The following is a 19,852-nucleotide window of genomic DNA, read 5'->3' on the forward strand; positions in this document are numbered from 1 at the left end:
GTGGTTTTTGTCTTGAATCTCTTCCATGCATACCATTTTTTCCTGTCTTTTTTATGGTGGAGTCATGAACATTGACCTTAACTGAGGCCTGCAGTTCTTTGGATGTTGTTGTGGGGTGTGTTGTTGTGTCCTCTTGGATGAGTCGTTACTGTGCTGTTGGGGTCATTTTGGTCAGCCAGCCACTCCGGGAATATTCACCACTGTTCCATGTTTTCGCCATTTGTGGATAATGGCTCTCACTGTGGTTCGCTGGAGTCCCAAAGCTTTAGATATAGTTTTATAACCTTTTCCAGACTGATAGCTCTCAATTACTTTGTTTTTCATTTGTTCCTGAATTTCTTTGGATCGCAGCATGATGTCTAGCTTTTGAGGATCTTTTGTTCTACTTCACTTTGTCAGGCAGGTCCTATTTAAGGGATTTCTTGATTGAGAAAAGAAGTGGCAGTAATCAGGCCTGTGTGTGGCTAGGGAAATTGAACTCCGCTTCCCAAAGATGTGATAAACCACAGTTAAAGGGAATCTGTCACCCCCTGGGACTTATCTGACCTCTAGTATGAGAATACATGTGATAGAAATGTAAATCTATACCTACCTGTATGACTCATATTAGAGGTATTGTTGCTGTGAAATGTCTTTTTATTCCTACAAGTTTCTGATGTGTTCCAGTCCCGGGGACTGGAAGAAATCTCCTCCTCCTGTGTGAATTACAATGCTTCCCCCCTCCCCTGCATGTCACAGTGCCTGGACTTGGCTGCTGCAACTGCACATCACAGGGCACTGTGGCATACAGGGGAGGGGAGAAACATGGTAATTCACACAGGAAGTGGGGATTTCTTCCAGGCACCGGCTCCACAACATCAGAAACTTGACTGAATAAAAAGACATTTCACAGCAACCAAACCTCTAATATGAGTCATACAGGTAGGTATAGATTCACATTTCTATCACATGTATTCCTATATTAGAGGTCAGATAAGTGCCAGGGGGTGACAGATTCCCTTTGATATATGTTTTAGGAGGGGGAGCAATCACTTTTTCACACAGGGCCCTATAGGTTTGGATTTTTTTCCCTTAATAATAAAGACTCTCATTTAAAAACTGAATTTTGTATTTACTTGTGTCATCTTTATCTAATATTCAAATTTGTTTTGTGATCTGAAACATTTAAGTATGACAAACATGCAAAAGAATAAGAAATCAGGAAGGGGGCAAACACTTTTCACTCCACTGTAAGTCAATGATGTAATATAAATTACTGTGGAATAGGTTAATGGGACAACAAAGTACACTTTAACAGTGGCGTCAAATGAGCGCCAATACCAACAATTACCCATGTTTCCTCCTCTCTCCCATCAAGTAGAATTATAATGCTTGTAAAGGAAATAGTAGTAGAGCATATAGTAGTAGAGAATATGGTAATAGAAGATCTCATTATGTGGTGTGCGGCTTTGCATCCCCGTGCCACAGACATAATCTGTAGTGGAAAACGAAGGTTTCACATTCAGAGGATCTCCCATCAGCAGCCTTTGTTGAAGCCAAGTGGTTGGTCAAAAACTATCTTGCAAGGATTTATGAAGGTGGTAAGTTAAAAGTTCTAAAAATGTCTCCCAAATGTCAAATTTTGAACTCTTTGCTCCTCTTGAAGAGACTCGTCCACCCAGTCCATCTTCATTATAAAGGCAAGTTTTTCTAAAAACAATTTGTCTGGAGGGGGCTGCGGACTAAGCCATGTGTGAAGAATTGTTTTGGATCCTGCTGCTGCTATGTGTAAAAGTTTCCTTACACCACGATTGTATTGATCTGTTTCAGCATCCAGATATCCAAAAATGGCTCAGATAGAGGCAGTGTGTTTGTTTTTACCATCAGTGTCATCATTGTTTTTCACGGATAGATAAAAAAATTACAAAGCTTATCTTATCCTTGGTAACGTTAAACCCATTTTCCTTTTACGGCAAGACCTACCATCAGCTCAGGGGGACCGCGATGGGGAGCCCCTCTGCCCCATCATATGCAAATCTCTTCAAGGCTGGTGGGAGGAGACTGTAGTGTTGCGGGAGGAAGCATGGTGGTTTCCATTTATTTTGCTGTGGTCTCGGTTTATCGATGACGTTTTCCTTCTGTGGTCAGGGTCGGTGGATGATTTCCAGAAATTTATACAGTGCCTCAATATAAATGAAATTAATATGAGGTTTACATTTGAAATAAGGGGGGATGATTTGACTTTTTTGGATTTAACGATCGGTACAGATCAGGAAGGGTTCATTACTACACGAACCTACCGAAAACCGACCGCAGCAAACAGTCTCCTCAGATGGGGGAGCCACCACCCAGGTCTACTCAAAAAGGGCATTCCCAAGGGATAGTTTTTACGTATTAGGAGAAACTGTTCCAACCAGGAGGTATTTTTATCCCAGTCTCGCGAGCTGAGGGACCACTTTAAAAGTAGGGGGTATCCTGATAAGGTTATCAAAACAGCTTACATTCATGGCAGTGGTCAGAATAGACAAAGATTGCTATATCCGATAACTAATGAGGATGATGGTAATGGTCCACCCAGAATTATTGACAGCAGGGCAAACAAGGTGTCTACAATTGTCCATAAATACTGGGGTATACTTAAGATGGACCCAGATCTCAAGGGGTTTGTTTCTGACTATCCTAGCATTACCTATAGGAAAGGACGATCCATTGGGGACCGTTTGGTCCACAGTCTCTATAAACGGCCTATTAAACAGGGGTCCTGGCTTGAACGTACCTATTGAGGCTTTATCTATCTGTATCCTGGACTTCAATATTTATGTATCATATGTTTGATCCATAACTGTGGAGTGTGATCCCTGATATACATTCACACTACTGGCCTTAGTGAGTTGCCACCATTAAGGAACACATATCTTGGTTTTGAGCAGTATGTGCCTCAGACCTCTGGTGGATGAAGGTACAGTACAGACCAAAAGTTTGGACACACCTTCTCATTTAAAGATTTTTCTGTATTTTTATAACTATGAAAATTGTACATTCACACTGAAGGCATCAAAACAATGAATTAACACATGTGGAATTATATACTTAACAAAAAAGTGTGAAACAACTGAAAATATGTCTTATATTCTAGGTTCTTCAAAGTAGTCACCTTTTGCTTTGATGACTGCTTTGCACACTCTTGGCATTCTCTTGATGAGCTTCAAGAGGTAGTCACCGGAAATGGTCTTCCAACAATCTTGAAGGAGTTCCCAGAGATGCTTAGCACTTGTGGGCCCTTTTGCCTTCACTCTGCGGTCCAGCTCACCCCAAACCATCTCGATTGGGTTCAGGTCTGGTGACTGTGGAGGCCAGGTCATCTGGCGTAGCACCCCATCACTCTCCATCTTGGTCAAATAGCCCTTACACAGCCTGGAGGTGTGTTTGAGGTCATTGTCCTGTTGAAAAATAAATGATGATCCAACTAAACGCAAACGGGATGGAATAGCATGCCGCTGCAAGATGCTGTGGTAGCCATGCTGGTTCAGTATGCCTTCAATTTTGAATAAATCCCCAACAGTGTCACCAGCAAAGCACCCTCCCACCATCACACCTCCTCCTCCATGCTTCACGGTGGGAACCAGGCATGTAGAGTCCATCAATTCACCTTTTCTGCGTCGCACAAAGACACGGTGGATGGAACCAAAGATCTCAAATTTGGACTCATCAGGCAAAAGCACAGATTTCCACTGGTCTAATGTCCATTCCTTGTGTTCTTTAGCCCAAACAAGTCTCTTCTGCTTGTTGCCTGTCCTTAGCAGTGGTTTCCTAGAAGCTATTTTACCATGAAGGCCTGCTGCACAAAGTCTCCTCTTAACAGTTATTGTAGAGATGTGTCTGCTGCTAGAACTCTGTGAGGAATTGATCTGGTCTCTAATCTGAGCTGCTGTTAACCTGCGATTTCTGAGGCTGGTAACTCAGATAAACTTATCCTCAGAAGCAGAGGTGACTCTTGGTCTTCCTTTCCTGGGGTGGTCCTCATGTGAGCCAGTTTCTTTGTAGCGCTTGATGGTTTTTGCAACTGCACTTGGGGACACTTTCAAAGTTTTCCCAATTTTTCGGACTGACTAACCTTCATTTCTTAAAGTAATGATGGCCACTCATTTTTCTTTACTTAGCTGCTTTTTTCTTGCCATAATACAAATTCTAACAGTCTATTCAGTAGGACTATCAGCTGTGTATCCACCAGACTTCTGCACAACACAACTGATGGTCCCAACCCCATTTATAAGGCAAGAAATCCCACTTATTAACCCTGACAGGGCACACCTGTGAAGTGAAAACCATTTCCGGTGACTACCTCTTGAAGCTCATCAAGAGAATGCCAAGAGTGTGCAAAGCAGTCATCAAAGCAAAAGGTGGCTACTTTGAATAACCTAGAATATAAGACATATTTTCAGTTATTTCACACTTTTTTTTTAAGTATATAATTCCACACGTGTTAATTCATAGTTTTGATGCCTTCAGTGTGAATTTACAATTTTCAAAGTCATGAAAATACAGAAAAATCTTTAAATGAGAAGGTGTGTCCAAACTTTTGGTCTGTACTGTATGTTAGACATGCGTTGCTGCACAGGGAGGGGACAATTTCTTCTGATGGTATCAATGGAGGTTTTTCGTCCAGATTAAGGAAGGAGGGGTTGATGAATTAAATCAGATTGGGTATATTAAGAGGGCTCGTGGCAGCATAAGATAGACTGCAAACCATCAGCAGGATACCTAATTACATTATCATCCCATTTTTTCTCCTGATGAAACTTGATTTACACGGGGAAACGCGTTGAGGAATGTGGAACCCCTATACTATACTGGGAAGGCAGTGTCCCTGCATATTAAGATGAGTAATTATTTATGCACTTTAACTCTATATGCACTTTATCTGAAATATCTACAACTGTAGTGGGAGGTATTGCGTCATCTGTGTATACTTCATACTATATGAACCCTTTTTTGCAAGGGAACCTGCTGTTATATCCCAGCCTGGGGAAGTTATTTATCTATATATTAGTTTGTAATTTTGGAGTACTACTATCACCTGGTGATTATACTGCTAACTGCAGCTAGTTATTAAGCATATTCACATTAACAGGTGATATGCTGAGATGAATTAGAGGATTCAGGAATCATCTTATATTGTACTGATGTCGCCTCCACCGGGGATCTTTTTTGAATCAAAATAAATGAGTAATATCTTCTAGCGGTACTCTTAGTGGCTAATCTTGCTATTATGATCTATGACTGTTATATAAGAATAGGCTTTTGTGAGAGACTCTGAATGGTTGGGTCTCTCTGGACTACATGTCGTCTTGTTAGACCTTATAGCCTATAGCTTGATGTCTTTCTATATATCCATCTGAGCTAACAGCATTTGATCATCTTTTCACAAATTTTATCTCTATTTCTATGTTATACAGTATTTGTTTGTGTGCCTTAAGGCAATATTTTAATGATATCTAGTAAAGGTTATTTTTTATGGGTTTTTTGATGTGAGATATAATTATATACCCATGAGGTTATCCTATTTCTGTACTCTAACGTTAAACCCGGACAGCACAAAAAGTGATTCATGTGTTGTACGTGTTTTTCAGGGACACATAGACTTTTATTAGCACTTTTTATCCATGATACTGGGAAAAAAAAGGACTCGTCTCTGTGATTTTTACACAAACACTCGGTCCGTTAAACACTGACATGAATAGCACAATAGATTATGAGTAAGTGTTTTTTTTCAGTGAAAAGTTACAATGAGTATAAATGTGATTGGCTAATTCAGAACACACCCACATCTCCAATTATAAAAGGGTGTACACACTTATGCACCAACATTATTTTTGTTTTGTTATTTTTATATTCCCCCTCAAAATTATTTCAGTTTATTTCTCAATGAATTTTTACAGATTATGGGTCATATTAAAAAAAAAATTAATTTACGTTTCTCTTCGGAGAAAACCTCAGGGAATACATATCTGGGATCCTGGAAACAGTCAAAGGGCTTTGATAACATTTCTAAGGAACTATGGCTGAGCATTTAATTATTAAATAGTTCCCACATAATCAAACCATTATTTTTCCAATAATTTCTTTACGCAATTGGAAAACTGATAAATGGCCAAAATGTTTAGTACAGAAGTGGACTGAATGTTGGAACCTTTAAATGTGGTGTTGTCTGTACACTTAAAGGGGTTGTCCGGTCTAGAATGACAAGTCTACCATCACTCTATGTGACTGCAGACTTGTGAATCCTCCCAGGGCATCCACTGTGCTCTGCAAGCATTCGACAGTATCTGTTCCGGGAACCGCAGTCAAGTATGTGATATGCATATTCCCGGGCAGAACCCATCTAGTGGGTACGGCCTCGCTTAATGCACTAGACAGGTTCTGGCCGGGAGTATGATTATCGCATACTTGACCGCCGTTCCCGTAGCAGACACCGGGAAATCTTCCCAGCTATGCGTTGGGAGGATTCTCAAGGTTGCAGTCACACAGAGTGACTGCAGACGTTTCATTCTAGACTGGACAACCCTTTTAAGGATCTTATTTAACTCTGTATTTGTTAGCTTATTTAAATATATTTAAATTTCTTTTTGTGGATCATCACTATGTAGAAACTATTGTTTTCTAACCAATACCCAATATTTCTTATGTGGACTGCTTGAGGTCTCAAACTTTTAATTGCAGTGTTCAATAAAACGTTATTGCCTTTTTTTCGGTCTTCCCTCAATGGTAAGATGAAAGATGGGATTGGATTAAGAATTGTACTCATGCAATATTTTAAACACATGATATATAACATACTTGAGTACCACTGATCTGCCTCTGTCCATGATCTCTATTTCATCGGTATCTACATCCTCAGGATGCGTATCAAAGAAAATATTAAAATCTATGCAGCCACTGTAGTGAATGTGCATTCACCCCACTCCCTCCTCCCCTCTCTCTTTTCCAGTAAGGATAAGAGCTGGCAATCTAGCTGACAGTTTGAGTCTCCTAGAAGTTAGACTGGTACAATGGACATAAAGGAGTAGGAAGTTAAGCTGGATAGTGAACCATCACCTAATTAGAATACATGCAGTTCCTTTTAGGACAAATGACCCCTGCAGTGTAAAAGAGGATGTCTCTTGTGTGAAAAATTTGAGTTTTAGAATAAGCAGGTAATATAGAGAGGAGAAGTCTTTTCAGTGGCTTGGACAACGATAGGGTACATGTGTTTACATATAACTAACAAAGTGGAAGCTTCTTTGTCCCCAGAAAATGCATTTTGAATTCAAGTGACACTGTGGTTGCCTGCAAGAAAAATGGTATACATTGAGCCCAGATGTATGTCTCCAAAAGAAAATTATGAATATCGAAGCTTGTGTAGATTTGATAGTGATGGGACATATAATTCAGTTTCAGGATGAATCGGGGAAGAAGATGCATGTTTTATCCTAACTGTAACCCCTGCCTATAAGCCAGGGGAATATAATAGTGGAACAGTGAGTCGTCTGCTTCTTCTTTCACCATTCATCCTGTGCATCTGAGGCTTAGCACTGCAGGCATGATGATGTCAATAGTTGATCATGCCTGCTGTGCGGAGCCTCAGTCCATAAAGTGTAGAGGGAAAATGGTGCTAGATAAGTAGTCTTCATTTATTTGTTTTGTCACCCTTTCACCCCTCTATCAAATGCTGCTAATCACAGCTTGGCAGCTGATCTGTGATTGGCAGCATGTGGAAGGGAGGGGTTAAATAACAGGCCCCCAGAACAGACTCTGAAAAAACGCCAGTTTTTCTTTACGATGTAGCTAGTGTTATCCATTTTCATTGTTTCTCTAACTGGTTCTTGGTTACTCTTCTCTTGTTGATATTTACTGTAAGCGTATAGTGTAAGAAGGAAAACTAGTTCTCTTCTTCAATTATTAGGCTAACCGGTATACTATCCCTTCATTGTTTCTGTTCCACACCAAGGGGGCAGATATACTGGATGGCCTGATAAATGAAAATTAGGAATAGGTCCAAAACACATAAAAGCCCCAAAGCTTTTCATTAACCTTTTTCTGATAACATTCCACTGCTGGTTTTGGGTTACAGATGCTGGCGAAGAATACTGACCCCTTATACTGCCACATACAATTTTTAGATATTATCTAGAGATTTAACCCTTTGGAGAGGAGAAGGGAAATGAGTGAGGAACACTAATTTCAATGAGCGACCAAGCAGACATGGGCAGATCCGAGTTGCTGATTCAAGCAATTGTTTTTTCTCACTTAAGTGCTGGCTTCACAGCCACACAGCTCAGTACTAATGGATATTTTCTTCAATGCTGCTTCTGTCTGTGTGCCACAGAGAAAGAAGAGCTTAGATGATGATTGATGTTCTTGGCTTCTCTGTTTTAGGCCAGAAAGTGGAGGAGGCTGGTCTACAGATGGGTGTCAGATCAAAAATACATTCCCTCACGCAACAAGTTGTTTTTGTAACCACACCACCAACTTTGCAGTCTTGCTACAAGTTTATGACGTTCAGGTAAAGCAAATCTCAATAAGTGACTTTTAGAAATTGTTGAAACCATCTGAGCTATCAGCGATTGCCATGTTTGAATTTTCTATTATGATATGTTCTGATGAGTAATGTGCTTCCCAACATTTACCAGCATTGTTGAATAGAGGTCATGGTCCACCACTTATCTCTACTCTTTTCTCAAGTTCACATAACCTAATAAATGTATACTTTTTATTCTAATAGGCAGAAGTTCTAACTTGCTAAAACGTATCATACGGATTGTACTGTGAATTAATGTAGTTTTTATAGCTATTTTTTTAATCTAATAACTTGGACATTCACGTAACACATTTTATTTATATGTACAGAGAAGTGAAGAAGAAGAGTGGATTCTGAGGACCTTGACTTTTATTGGATGCGGAGTATCACTAATCGCTCTTATAGTAACTTTCATTCTCTTCCTCGTTGTTGGGTAAGAACCCACTTGATGCTGTTACCACTTTAGCAACGTTATCGGCTTCATTCTTTGCAGTGCAAAGATATACGGGCATAATGTGAAAAATAAGTTTTGCAACAATATTTTTCAAACACAATGGACGTGTAAATTAATATCTCGGCTTACTAGCAAGAGTGATTACGTAAATTAGTTTATGATCCGTATATTTTACTGAACATTTTAAGACAAAGATTTGGAGTGCAAATTCAAAGAAAGCTATATACACGTAAGACGTAAGGACTATGTATTTAGAGAATGATTCAGATGTAGAGTGATGGAAAACTATTTATAAACGCATGTAGCTCTTTTAAAGACAAGTTCAGCAATACCTACCTTTACATGACCAGCTCGATCCTCTGTTACGGAGAAATCAGTGTTCGAATTGGTATGCAAATGAGGCTGAAGAGCTATGGTAGATCTGAAGCCTCTGTCACTCCAGCTCTATTCCCTTGCCTAACGCCTCCTCCTGCTTGTGACTCGCCCCCTGGGCCGTGGGGTACTCGGTGCAGGGCCAGTCGTTGCTAGGCGAGATGTCACAGTGGCGGTGACCCGGTCCGTGACCCAGGGCGGTCAGTAGAAAGGGGGATTTTATAGTTATGTACAAAGTTCGTGACGCCACCTGTGGTATGCGGCTAAAGGGAGCCGCCGCTGCGGAGCAGTCCTCTGGAGCTGATGTTAGTGCCGCAAAGCTGGTGTGGCTCTCCACAGGTAGAGCTTAGCTCCAGGGCAGTGTAGATGTTATAGGTTGTGCTGGGTGTTGTAGTGCAGGGATGATGGCGCCGATAATAATCACAGAGACAGTGGGGTGCAGTCTTCCGAGTTTACTCACAGTTGTTAAGTTCCTCAGGTTACAGGTTCCGGACTACAACCTCCCACGTCGTGCTGCGTTCACCAGGCAGGGGTTCAGCAATCCCTCAGGTAATTCAAGAGTGCCTGACAGGACCCCTTTCTATGTGCCTTCCTCAGTCGTCTTCCTGCGCTGGCTCTCGCCCTCCTGCCCTGCGCCTCACAATCAGTGTCCCAATCCGGTAGCCTTGGGTCTTGTCGGGCGACCTGCAGTCCCCAGAACCCTATGTGGCCACCTTTTCGGCGATATAATTGTGGTTGTGGCCACTGCACCTTGCAAGTACAGCAGCCTCCGGTTCCTAGCTGAGCCTTGGAGTTCTCCACTAGTTTAGGGGCCGGTCCCCTCTGCGGCTCGATCCCTCCACCGCCTGGCAGATTCGGGTGTACAGGTGGCCTCCAGCACTTCCCGTACCCCTGGGATCCCTTTTGTTCCTGGAGCCTTTCTCCTGCTCACTCTCCTCTTCCTTCAGTCTTGGTCCTCTCCTCAGGCCCGCTCTGGAGCAGAGCTCATGCAGAGCCTCTGCTCCCCTCACTTTCCTCCTCCAACACCACTCCTCACTCACTGAACTGATCTTTCAAGATGGTTCCCCCTTTTATATCACTCCCTCACAAGTTCTCCCCTGATCTAGGTCCTCCACCCACACCCACTACATGGTTTCCCCTCACTAGGTTCCCCTCCACTCCAGCCAGGGACCAGGGACTGTGCTCTCCCGTAGGAGAAATCTCGCCCTGCCCTACTGAAGTGGATGTGTTGGATGCAGGTGCTAGGGTCCCGGGCAGCACTCTATCCTTACCCGAGAGTGGGATACCACACCTCTGGGTGAGATGCAGTACCTCTGTGGCGACTGAACCCGCAGGGGCGCCACATACCCTGTTGGTAAAACACAGCACGTCCGCGGGCTGGAACAGAGTAAAAACAAGGTATTTCAGACTTTCAAAAATTTTAGAATGCATTCACATATAAGATTAATCAGCAAAACTTTTTCTTCCCTTTATGGGAGGCACTTTTTCTTGAACGTTACTGGTTACGCTTTTATCAAAACATTATAAGAATTTTTAAATAACATTTTTCTTCACATATAAAACATTTTCCAACAGGTTACAGTACGATCTACAACTGGTGTCCATTCTCTTTATCAAGGTGCTAGCTAGCAAACATGAGCATGAGGGACCCGTCCGAAAACCTTCAACATAGGCCCTGGGCGTGGCTGCAGGGCATGGATGATCCAGGTGTTGGACCACGTCTTCGGCCACGCCAACCGGGTTTTTGTTCTGAGGTCATTCGTTGTTACATAAAACCAATAAGGGGCACTTTAAGAAGTGCAATTATATACAGTGGAAAGTTTTTGGCTGCTCACAGTCCTCAGCCTACAAGTTCTGGTACCCTTACCGGGTAACTAAATGAACAAAACTTTCTGTACCTTTCCAGGTAACTATGTACAGTTCTGCAAAACAAACAGTTTAACAGTGAGGCTCCCTCGGGGGAGTAAACTCCTGATTTTTACAGGCTGACCCAGCCGGGTTTTCAGCCTGGGGCTGCGGGGTCAGGTCTCTTCTTCTTGCCACCCGGTACACCTGAAGGGCGTACCACCCGCGTTCACCCTTGTGGCGTGTAAAGGTAACGTAGTTGCCGGGTTATAGATCCCGGTCAGGATGCCCCTGTTGGAGGTGGGGTTCTTCATCCCGCCGGTTAACGAACACGTCTCTATCAGTATGGGGCTCCCTTACAGAGCCCCACCCAGCATCCAAGTCAAATTTGACCACTATCCCCTCCAGACGGGGACTGGGTGTGGTGGACTTTACCTGGCGGGCCCGGGCATTGGCCGCCATGTTTCGGGCCTCCATGTGCTCCCACCGCATCTGCCGGTTATATCGCTCCTTTTCCAACTGCAGGAGCTCTTCCCTCCAGAGGGCCTGGGTCTGCGCCTCCCTCGGGAACCCCATGAGGTCCCCTTCCCGGTCGTCCCACCGGAACTCCTCTCTTCCTGGGCAGGCGACCGGGGGGTGGAGGCATGGGCGTCATCAGAGGGAGTCCTCCCTAGTCGGCATTCCTGGCGGACCAGTCATATGTGGGGCCTCCGTATGCCCACTCAGGTTCGGGGGCTGGTGGCTCCGGTAGGGGGTCCAGGAGCAGGTCAGCTGAGCAGGCGCCCGGGTATGGGGATTCCGCCAGGGGGTCAAGGAGCGGATCGGCGGAGCAGGCCAGGTGGTATGGGGATTCCGCCAGGGGATCGCGGAGCTGGTCGGCGGAGCAGGCGCCCAGGTACAGAGATTCCGCCAGGGGCTCGAGCAGCTGGTCGGCGGAGCAGTCACCCGGTGTAGTAGACTCTGGGCTTGGGAGCAAGTCGGGAGCGTGTGCACCCGGGTATGGAGGCGCCGCCAGGGGGCCCAGGAGCAAGTCAGCGCGGTCTGCGCCCGGGACAGGGAAACTCTTCCTACCTGCTCCTGCGGCCGCTCCTGTGCTGCTCTCCTCCTCCTGGTCCTGGTTAGGCTCCGCCGGGGCTGGGGCGCTGCCGGTGGACTCCGGTGCTTGCTGCCATCTCGCTCTCATCTTTTCCAGCACCTCTCTCTTCCAGCTGGCGATGGCTGTTTGCTGGGCCTCTCCCACCCGCTGACTTAGCTCACACATTTCGGCGTGGAGGAACTCCGCGTCCTCCAGGGACAGCTTACTGATCACCTCTCCCAAGGTAAGTGGTGTCTCGTCTTGCTACAGGCCGCAAGCTGGAGTTCCAGGCTCGCCTCCTTCCATCTTGCCTGCCGGGTGTGGTCTGTCTGGTCTCTTTGAGACCACACCCTGTCTCCCAGTTTTCTTCTTTTTTCCTCTCCCCTTTCGGGGGCGGTCCCATGGCTGCTTGCTGTCGGCCACACCTGGGGGCAGCTCCCCCACCTTGATGGACACCTCCACGTTCATGGTCACTGCTGCTTAGGGCGTGCTCCATTTTTGGCGCCATTCTGGGACCCGGCCCATGATGGGAGGCGGTCTCTTGTTGTCTTTTGGTTCTCACATAATGGCGCCCGTTCTTCTGGGGCGGGTGCCACATTCAGTAGAAAACACAGTCTCTAGGTGCACAATACCCGGTGATAACGGGGGGTTCATATCCTGTTTGTGACGCCAAATATGACGTGCCCCCTGGGCCATGGGGTACTCGGTGCCGGGCCCGTCATTGCTAGGGGAGATGTCACAGTGGCGGTGACCCGGTCCGTGACCCAGGGCGGTCAGTAGAAAGGGGGATTTTATAATTTTTATGTACAAAGTTTGTGACGCCACCTGTGGTATGCGGCTAAAGGGAGCCGCCGCTGCGGAGCAGGTCCTCTGGAGCTGATGTTAGTGCATCAAAGCTTGTGTGGCTCTCCACAGGTAGAGCTTAGCTCCAGGGCAGTGTAGATGTTATAGGTTGCGCTGGGCGTTGTAGTGCAGGGGTGATGGCGCCAATAATAATCACAGAGACAGTAGGGTGCAGTCTTCCGAGTTTACTCACAGTTGTTAAGTTCCTCAGGTTACAGGTTCCGGACTACAACCTCCCACGTCATGCTGCATTCACTAGGCAGGGGTTCAGCAATCCCTCAGGTAATTCAAGAGTGCCTGACAGGACCCCTTTCTATGTGCCTTCCTCAGTCGTCTTCCTGCGCTGGCTCTCGCCCTCCTGCCCTGCGCCTCACAATCAGTGTCCCAATCCGGTAGCCTTAGGTCTTGTCGGGCGACCTGCAGTCCCCTGGACCCTATGTGGCCACCTTTTCGGCGATATAATTGTGGTTGTGGCCACTGCACCTTGCAAGTACAGCAGCCTCCGGTTCTTAGCTGAGCCTTGTAGTTCTCCACTTGTTTAGAGGCCGGTCCCCTCTGCGGCTCGATCCCTCCACCGCCTGGCAGATTCGGGCGTACAGGTGGCCTCCAGCACTTCCCGTACACCCTGGGATCCCTTCTGTTCCTGGAGCCTTAATCCTGCTCACTCTCCTCTTCCTTCAGTCCTGGTCCTCTCATCAGTCCCGCTCTGGAGCAGAGCTCTTGCAGAGCCTCTGCTCCCCTCACTTTCCTCCTCCAACACCACTCCTCACTCACTGAACTGATCTTTCAATATGGTTCCCCCTTTTATATCACTCCCTCACAAGTGCTCCCCTGATCTAGGTCCTCCACCCACACCCACTACATGGTTCCCCCTCACTAGGTTCTCCTCCACTCCAGCCAGGGACCAGGGACTGTGCTCTCCCGTAGGAGCAATCTCGCCCTGCCCTACTGAAGTGGATGTGTTGGAAGCAGGTGTTAGGGTCCCGGGCAGCACTCTATCCTTACCCGAGAGTGGGATACCACACCTCTGGGTGAGATGCAGTACCTCTGTGGCGACTGAACCCGCAGGGGCGCCACACTTGACTGACAGTTCCTTTGCCTGAGCTTCCAGACAGTCACTTATCACAGCAGTCTAATTCTGTATTTTGGACAGCCCCCACTATGACAAGAAAGCTGCTGCATTTCTACATTCCTCTGACAATAGACCAATAAACCTCAGCTGTGAATTGTGGTAGTTTGTTTTTTTCAACAAATGGTTTCTGTGTACAAAAATGCTATCATTTTTTTCTGAGCATACCGTAAACTAAACGGTTCTGTCCTCTTAAAATCTGTGAGCAGGTTTTGTTATGTAATCTGAGAGCAGCATGATGTAGAGGCTGAGACCTTGATTCCAGCGATGTATCACTTACTGGTCTTTGTTTTGTTACTTTAATAAGATTAGTGTTTTATCAGAAGGAGATTATCATTACTGGACTAGGTGCCTCGTGCCTCCTGGTCCAACCACACACCCCCATCACTGATCGGCAGCTTTCTACACAGAAAGCTGCTAATCAATGGTGTGGGCGGGGTTATACACAGCTCAGCATTCTGAGCTCTGCTAGATCTACAGCGGAGCAAACGGTGACTGTATCACAGCTGCTGCACCCAGTAAACTAAGTGATACATCGCTGGAATCAGGGTCTCTGCCCCTACATCATGTTGCTGTTGGATTACATAGCAAAAATCTGCTGAAATATTCTCTTTAACCAAAAGATGTAATAATAAGTTCTAAGAAATTTGATGCTTTTAAATTGATAGGATTGCATTTATGCTTTAAGAAGGATGATCATCAACTTTTATATATAGTCTTTGATGGCCTAAGCTGAATTGCAGCTAGTTTTTTTTTTAACTATAATTTATGCAGTTTTCATTTATTTGCATTTTACGTACTAAATAATCTTCAATTTCAGAGTTCCTAAATCGGAGAGAACAACTGTTCACAAGAATCTGATATTCGCTCTGGCTGCTGCAGAAACATTGCTCATGTTCAGCGAGATAGCGAAAAGTAATGAGGTCAGTATTGTAGCTGGTTTATGAAATAAAATCGCAGCCTAAGACAGTAGCTTTAGTTCTATACTAATATATATATTACTGTATGATGTTCTCCTACAGTCCTCCGACAGCAGTTGGAAAGTTAAAAAAGTAGGATTGATACTTTTATTGCCGCAGATAATTCATCCCTCCCGTTAAAAGACCGAAAAAATTGGCTAAACGCGGTGACGACTGGTAGATGTGAGACATTTTCTCTAGTTTTAATGAAAGATTTGTTTTTTTTTTATCATTGTTCTTCAGGAGCGTACTGCTCCCCTGCTTCCACCTTGCTTTCCAGGGGGTAGTGTGCTCCTGATGATTGACAGTTTGCACCAGCCGCTGACCTGAACTGTGCACAGTCCAATGCAACAAAGAGAAGCAGCACTGTCCATGTCCCAAGAGCAGTGGTCACTTTATTTGGTAGCTTGTTTGTGTTTCCGTGTTTGGTAGGGCATAAATTATGCATGAATATGGCAAGACCGGGCAGTAACGGGCTTCCCCTATCTAGAAAGGGGTCAGTGTCTATAGTGATCAAGACTTCATCAGGAACCTCTTTGGCAAAGCGTTTTTGTGGATCTTTCTACACTGGAGGAAGGCAGACCTGTCGAGAATAACTTTTTTTTTCTTGTATAGAAAAGAAACCTTCTGCAGAGGTCTGCTCATTCATATAACCTACTGCATGAACAAAATGATAGTTCTCATTCTGTCTTTTTGTTTTAAGTCTAAAATCATATAAAAAAGTGATATTTCTATAGTGGATCTCTGCCATTTCAATTATAGTTACCTTTTGTTAAGCTTCATGAACCTCGCCTATGCCCTTAATGGAAATATTCCTATTCTCCTGACACAATAGGCCACTTATTTTAATATGTATTATCATGAATAGTCATTTTTTTTTATTTATTAATTCCATTAACTGTATTTTAAAAATTGCTCCAAAGTTCTCATCTCCATAGTAGACGCATTTTCAAGGTTATTGTAAGGGAAATATGCATTTACTTCACGTTGGTTGTGGGCAGTTTAGGGAAGCTGATACTGTGCAATACAAGAAAGCTTATAGAAATGTGTGTGTTCGTGTGTATATATATATATATATATATATATATATATATATATATATATATATATATATTATATGCACAGTATATATAATATTATACGCACACATACTTGCATACCTACACAGGGTGGGTGAAATAAGTATTAAACACGTCACCAATTTTCGAAGTAAATATATTTCTAAAGGTGCTATTGACATGAAGTCAACAGATGTCGGTAACAACCCATCCAATGCACACAGGCAAAGAAATCATCATAGAAGTCCATAAATTAAGTTATGTGTAATAATGAGAAATGACACAGGGAAAAAGTATTGAACACGCTTACTGAAATCTATTTAATACGTCGCACAAAAGTCTTTGTTGGTGGTCTTGCTGAAATGTCCACCCTCGTTTCATCTTCATCATCCAGGTAGATAGCAGTAGATTTTTTATCAAGAATGTCTTCTACATTTTCCCATTCATCCTTCCTTCAATTATATGAAGCTTGCCAGTGCTGAAAAACAGCCCCACACCATGATGTTCCCACCTCCTTCACTGTTGGTATGGTGTTTTTGGGGTGATGTGCAGTGCCTTATGGCCTCCAAACATGGTGTGCACTATGGCCTCCTCTGACAAGACTATATTCTCTCAGTATTTCACAGGTTTGTCTAACTGACGTTTAGCAAACTGTAAATGCGTTTGAATATGTTTTTTGTTTAGCAACAGGGTCTTGTGTGGTGAGCATGCACACAGGCCATAGAGGTTGTGTGGTGAGCGTGCATACAGGCCATGGAGGTTGAGTGCATTACTTATAGTTTTATTGGAAACAATTGCACCTGCTGATTCCAGGTCTTTCTGTAGCTCTCTACATGTATTCCTTGGCTCTTGGACAACACTTCTGATAATTATTTTCACTCTTCTGTCTGAAATCTTGTGGGGAGCACCTGGTTGTGGCTGGTTTGTTGTGAAATGATGATCTTTCAACTTCCAGATTACGTCCCCAACAGTGCTCACTGGAATCTTCAGTAGTTTAGAAACTCTTTGGTAACCAATGCCATCAGTATGTTTTGCAACAATAAGGTTATGAAGTTCTTGAGACAGCTCACTGGTTTTACCCATCATGAGATTTTTCTTGTGTGGCACCTTGGTAATGAGACACCTTTTTATAGACCATCCATTGAACCATCTGATATTATTTTTCACTAAGTGTCACAATTGCTTTCTAATTACTGATAGGTTTCAGCTGTTGTAATGCCTTTCCATGGCTCTTTGCACCTTTCGTTCTTCATGTGTTCAATACTTTTTCCCTGTGTCATTTCTTATTATTACACATACATGTAGCTTAATTTATCGACATCTATGGTTTTATTTCTTTGCCTGTGTGGATATGTTCACTTCTCAAAATTAAGGGTGGTAAATCAATTTCACCTGCTTTTATAAAAATGAGCATGCAAATAGCCTTCTCAGGGAGGAAGAGGACAGAAACTCTAGTGCCACCTATTGGAAGTAGCAATCCTAAAAGTGTATATCGACCATTTTAAAGGGCCTTGCCACATGACTTAAAATAAAGAGGCCAAAACAAACTCCCCATTTGCAGACACGTGTTTTGGAGTTTTTGCCCCTCATAAGTGCAAAGCAGGAAATCAGGTATGGCTTGATGAGATGCCGCTGACAGGGTTTCTAATTGGTAAAGTCTCATGGATAAAAAGTCTATCATTGTGGAGAGTTCCAAGTTGGTGAAGGGAAGGTAGCAATCATATAAAAGTCTGTGTCAACCCTTTAAAGGGTCTGGCCACATGACTTGGGAAAAGAATCCAAACCAGAAACTCCATTTGCAGATACATGTTTTAGGGGTATAAAGGAGGGTTCACTTTTTTTTTTCTTTTTTATACACACTGACTTTTTGGGGGGGTTCTATTTTTTGGTGTCTTGCATGTGGAGCAGCACCCCCAATTGTCTATGTAGTGCCTGCTCTCATTTTGATTATATTTCACCTACTTTGGTGCAAATCAAAGTGTCAACAGGTGAGCTACAGTCATATGAAAAAGTTTGGGCACCCCTATTAATCTTAAGCTTAATGTTTTATAAAAATTGGTGTTTTTGCAACAGCTATTTCAGTTTGATATATGTAATAACTGTTGGACACAGTAATGTTTCTGCCTTGAAATGAGGTTTATTGTGCTAACAGAAAATGTGCAATCTGCATTCAAACAAAATTTGACCGGTGCATAAGTATGGGCACCCTTATCATTTTCTTGTTTTAAATACTCCTGCCTACTTTTTACTGACTTACTAAAGCACTTTTTTTGGTTTTGTAACCTCATTGAGCTTTGAACTTTATAGCCAGGTGTATGCAATCATGAGAAAAGCTACTTAAAGTGGCCACTTGCAAGTTGTTCTCCTGTTTGAATCTCCTCTGAAGAGTGGCATCATGGGCTCCTCAAAACAACTGTCAAATGATCTGAAAACAAAGATTATTCAACATAGTTGTTCAGGGGAAGGATACAAAAAGCTGTCTCAGAGATTTAACCTGTCAGTTTCCACTGTGAGGAACATAGTAAGGAAATGGAAGAACATAGGGACAGTTCTTGTTAAGGCCAGAAGTGTCAGGACAAGAAAAACATCAGAAAGGCAGAGAAGAAGAATGGTGAGATCAGTCAAGGACAATCCTCAGACCACCTCCAGAGAGCTGCAGCATCAACTTGCTGCAGATGGTGTCACTGTGCATCGGTCAACTATACAACGCACTTTGCACAAGGAGAAGCTGTATGGGAGAGTAATGCGAAAGAAGCCGTTTCTGCAAGTACGCACAAACAGAGTCGGCTGAGGTATGCAAAAGCACATTTGAAGAAGCCTATTTCTTTTTGGAAGAAGGTCCTGTGGACTGATGAAACCAAGATTGAGTTGTTTGGTCATACAAAAAGGCGTTATGCATGGTGGCAAAAAAACACAGCATTCCAAGAAAAACACTTGCTACCCACAGTAAAATTTGGTGGAGGTTCCATCATGCTTTGGGGCTGTGTGGTCAATGCCGGCACTGGGAATCTTGTTAAAGTTGAGGGACGCATGGATTCCACTCAGTATCAGCAGATTCTTGGCAATAGTGTTCAAGAATCAGTGATAAAGTTGAAGTTACGCAGTGGATGGATCTTTCAGCAAGACAATGATCCAAAACACCGCTCCAAATCTACTCAGGCATTCATGCAGAGGAACAATTACAATGTTCTGGAATGGCCATCCCAGTCCCCAGACCTGAATATCATTGAACATCTGTGGGATCATTTGAAGAGGCTGTCCATGCTCGGTGACCATCAAACTTAACAGAACTGGAATTGTTTTGTAAAGAGGAATGGTCAAAAATACCTTCATCCAGGATCCAGGAACTCATAAAAAGCTACAGGAAGCGACTAGAGGCTGTTATTTTTGCAAAAGGAGGATCTACTAAATATTAATGTCACTTTTCTGGTGAGGTGCCCATACTTATGCACCTGTCAAATTTTGTTTGAATGCAGATTGCACATTTTCTGTTAGTACAATAAACCTCATTTCAAGGCAGAAACATTACTGTATCCAACAGTTATTACATATATCAAACTGAAATAGCTGTTGCAAAAACA

The 19,852-nt window shown here is 43.6% G+C and overlaps 1 protein-coding gene across 1 annotated transcript in view; it reads left to right on the top strand.

Moving 5' to 3' along the window:
* ADGRD2 (adhesion G protein-coupled receptor D2) overlaps nt 1-19,852 on the top strand; it is a 642,994-nt gene that overhangs the window by 175,002 nt on the left and 448,140 nt on the right. Inside the window, exons 14-16 of the mRNA XM_073639770.1 lie at nt 8,395-8,521; nt 8,866-8,969; nt 15,075-15,177. Coding sequence (XP_073495871.1) covers nt 8,395-8,521; nt 8,866-8,969; nt 15,075-15,177 — 334 coding nt within the window. The remainder of the gene's footprint in view (nt 1-8,394; nt 8,522-8,865; nt 8,970-15,074; nt 15,178-19,852) is intronic.

This window comes from Phyllobates terribilis, unplaced genomic scaffold, assembly GCF_046119375.1.
Source record: "Phyllobates terribilis strain yellow unplaced genomic scaffold, ASM4611937v1 Scaffold_7__3_contigs__length_470593459, whole genome shotgun sequence".
NCBI lineage: Eukaryota > Metazoa > Chordata > Amphibia > Anura > Dendrobatidae > Phyllobates > Phyllobates terribilis.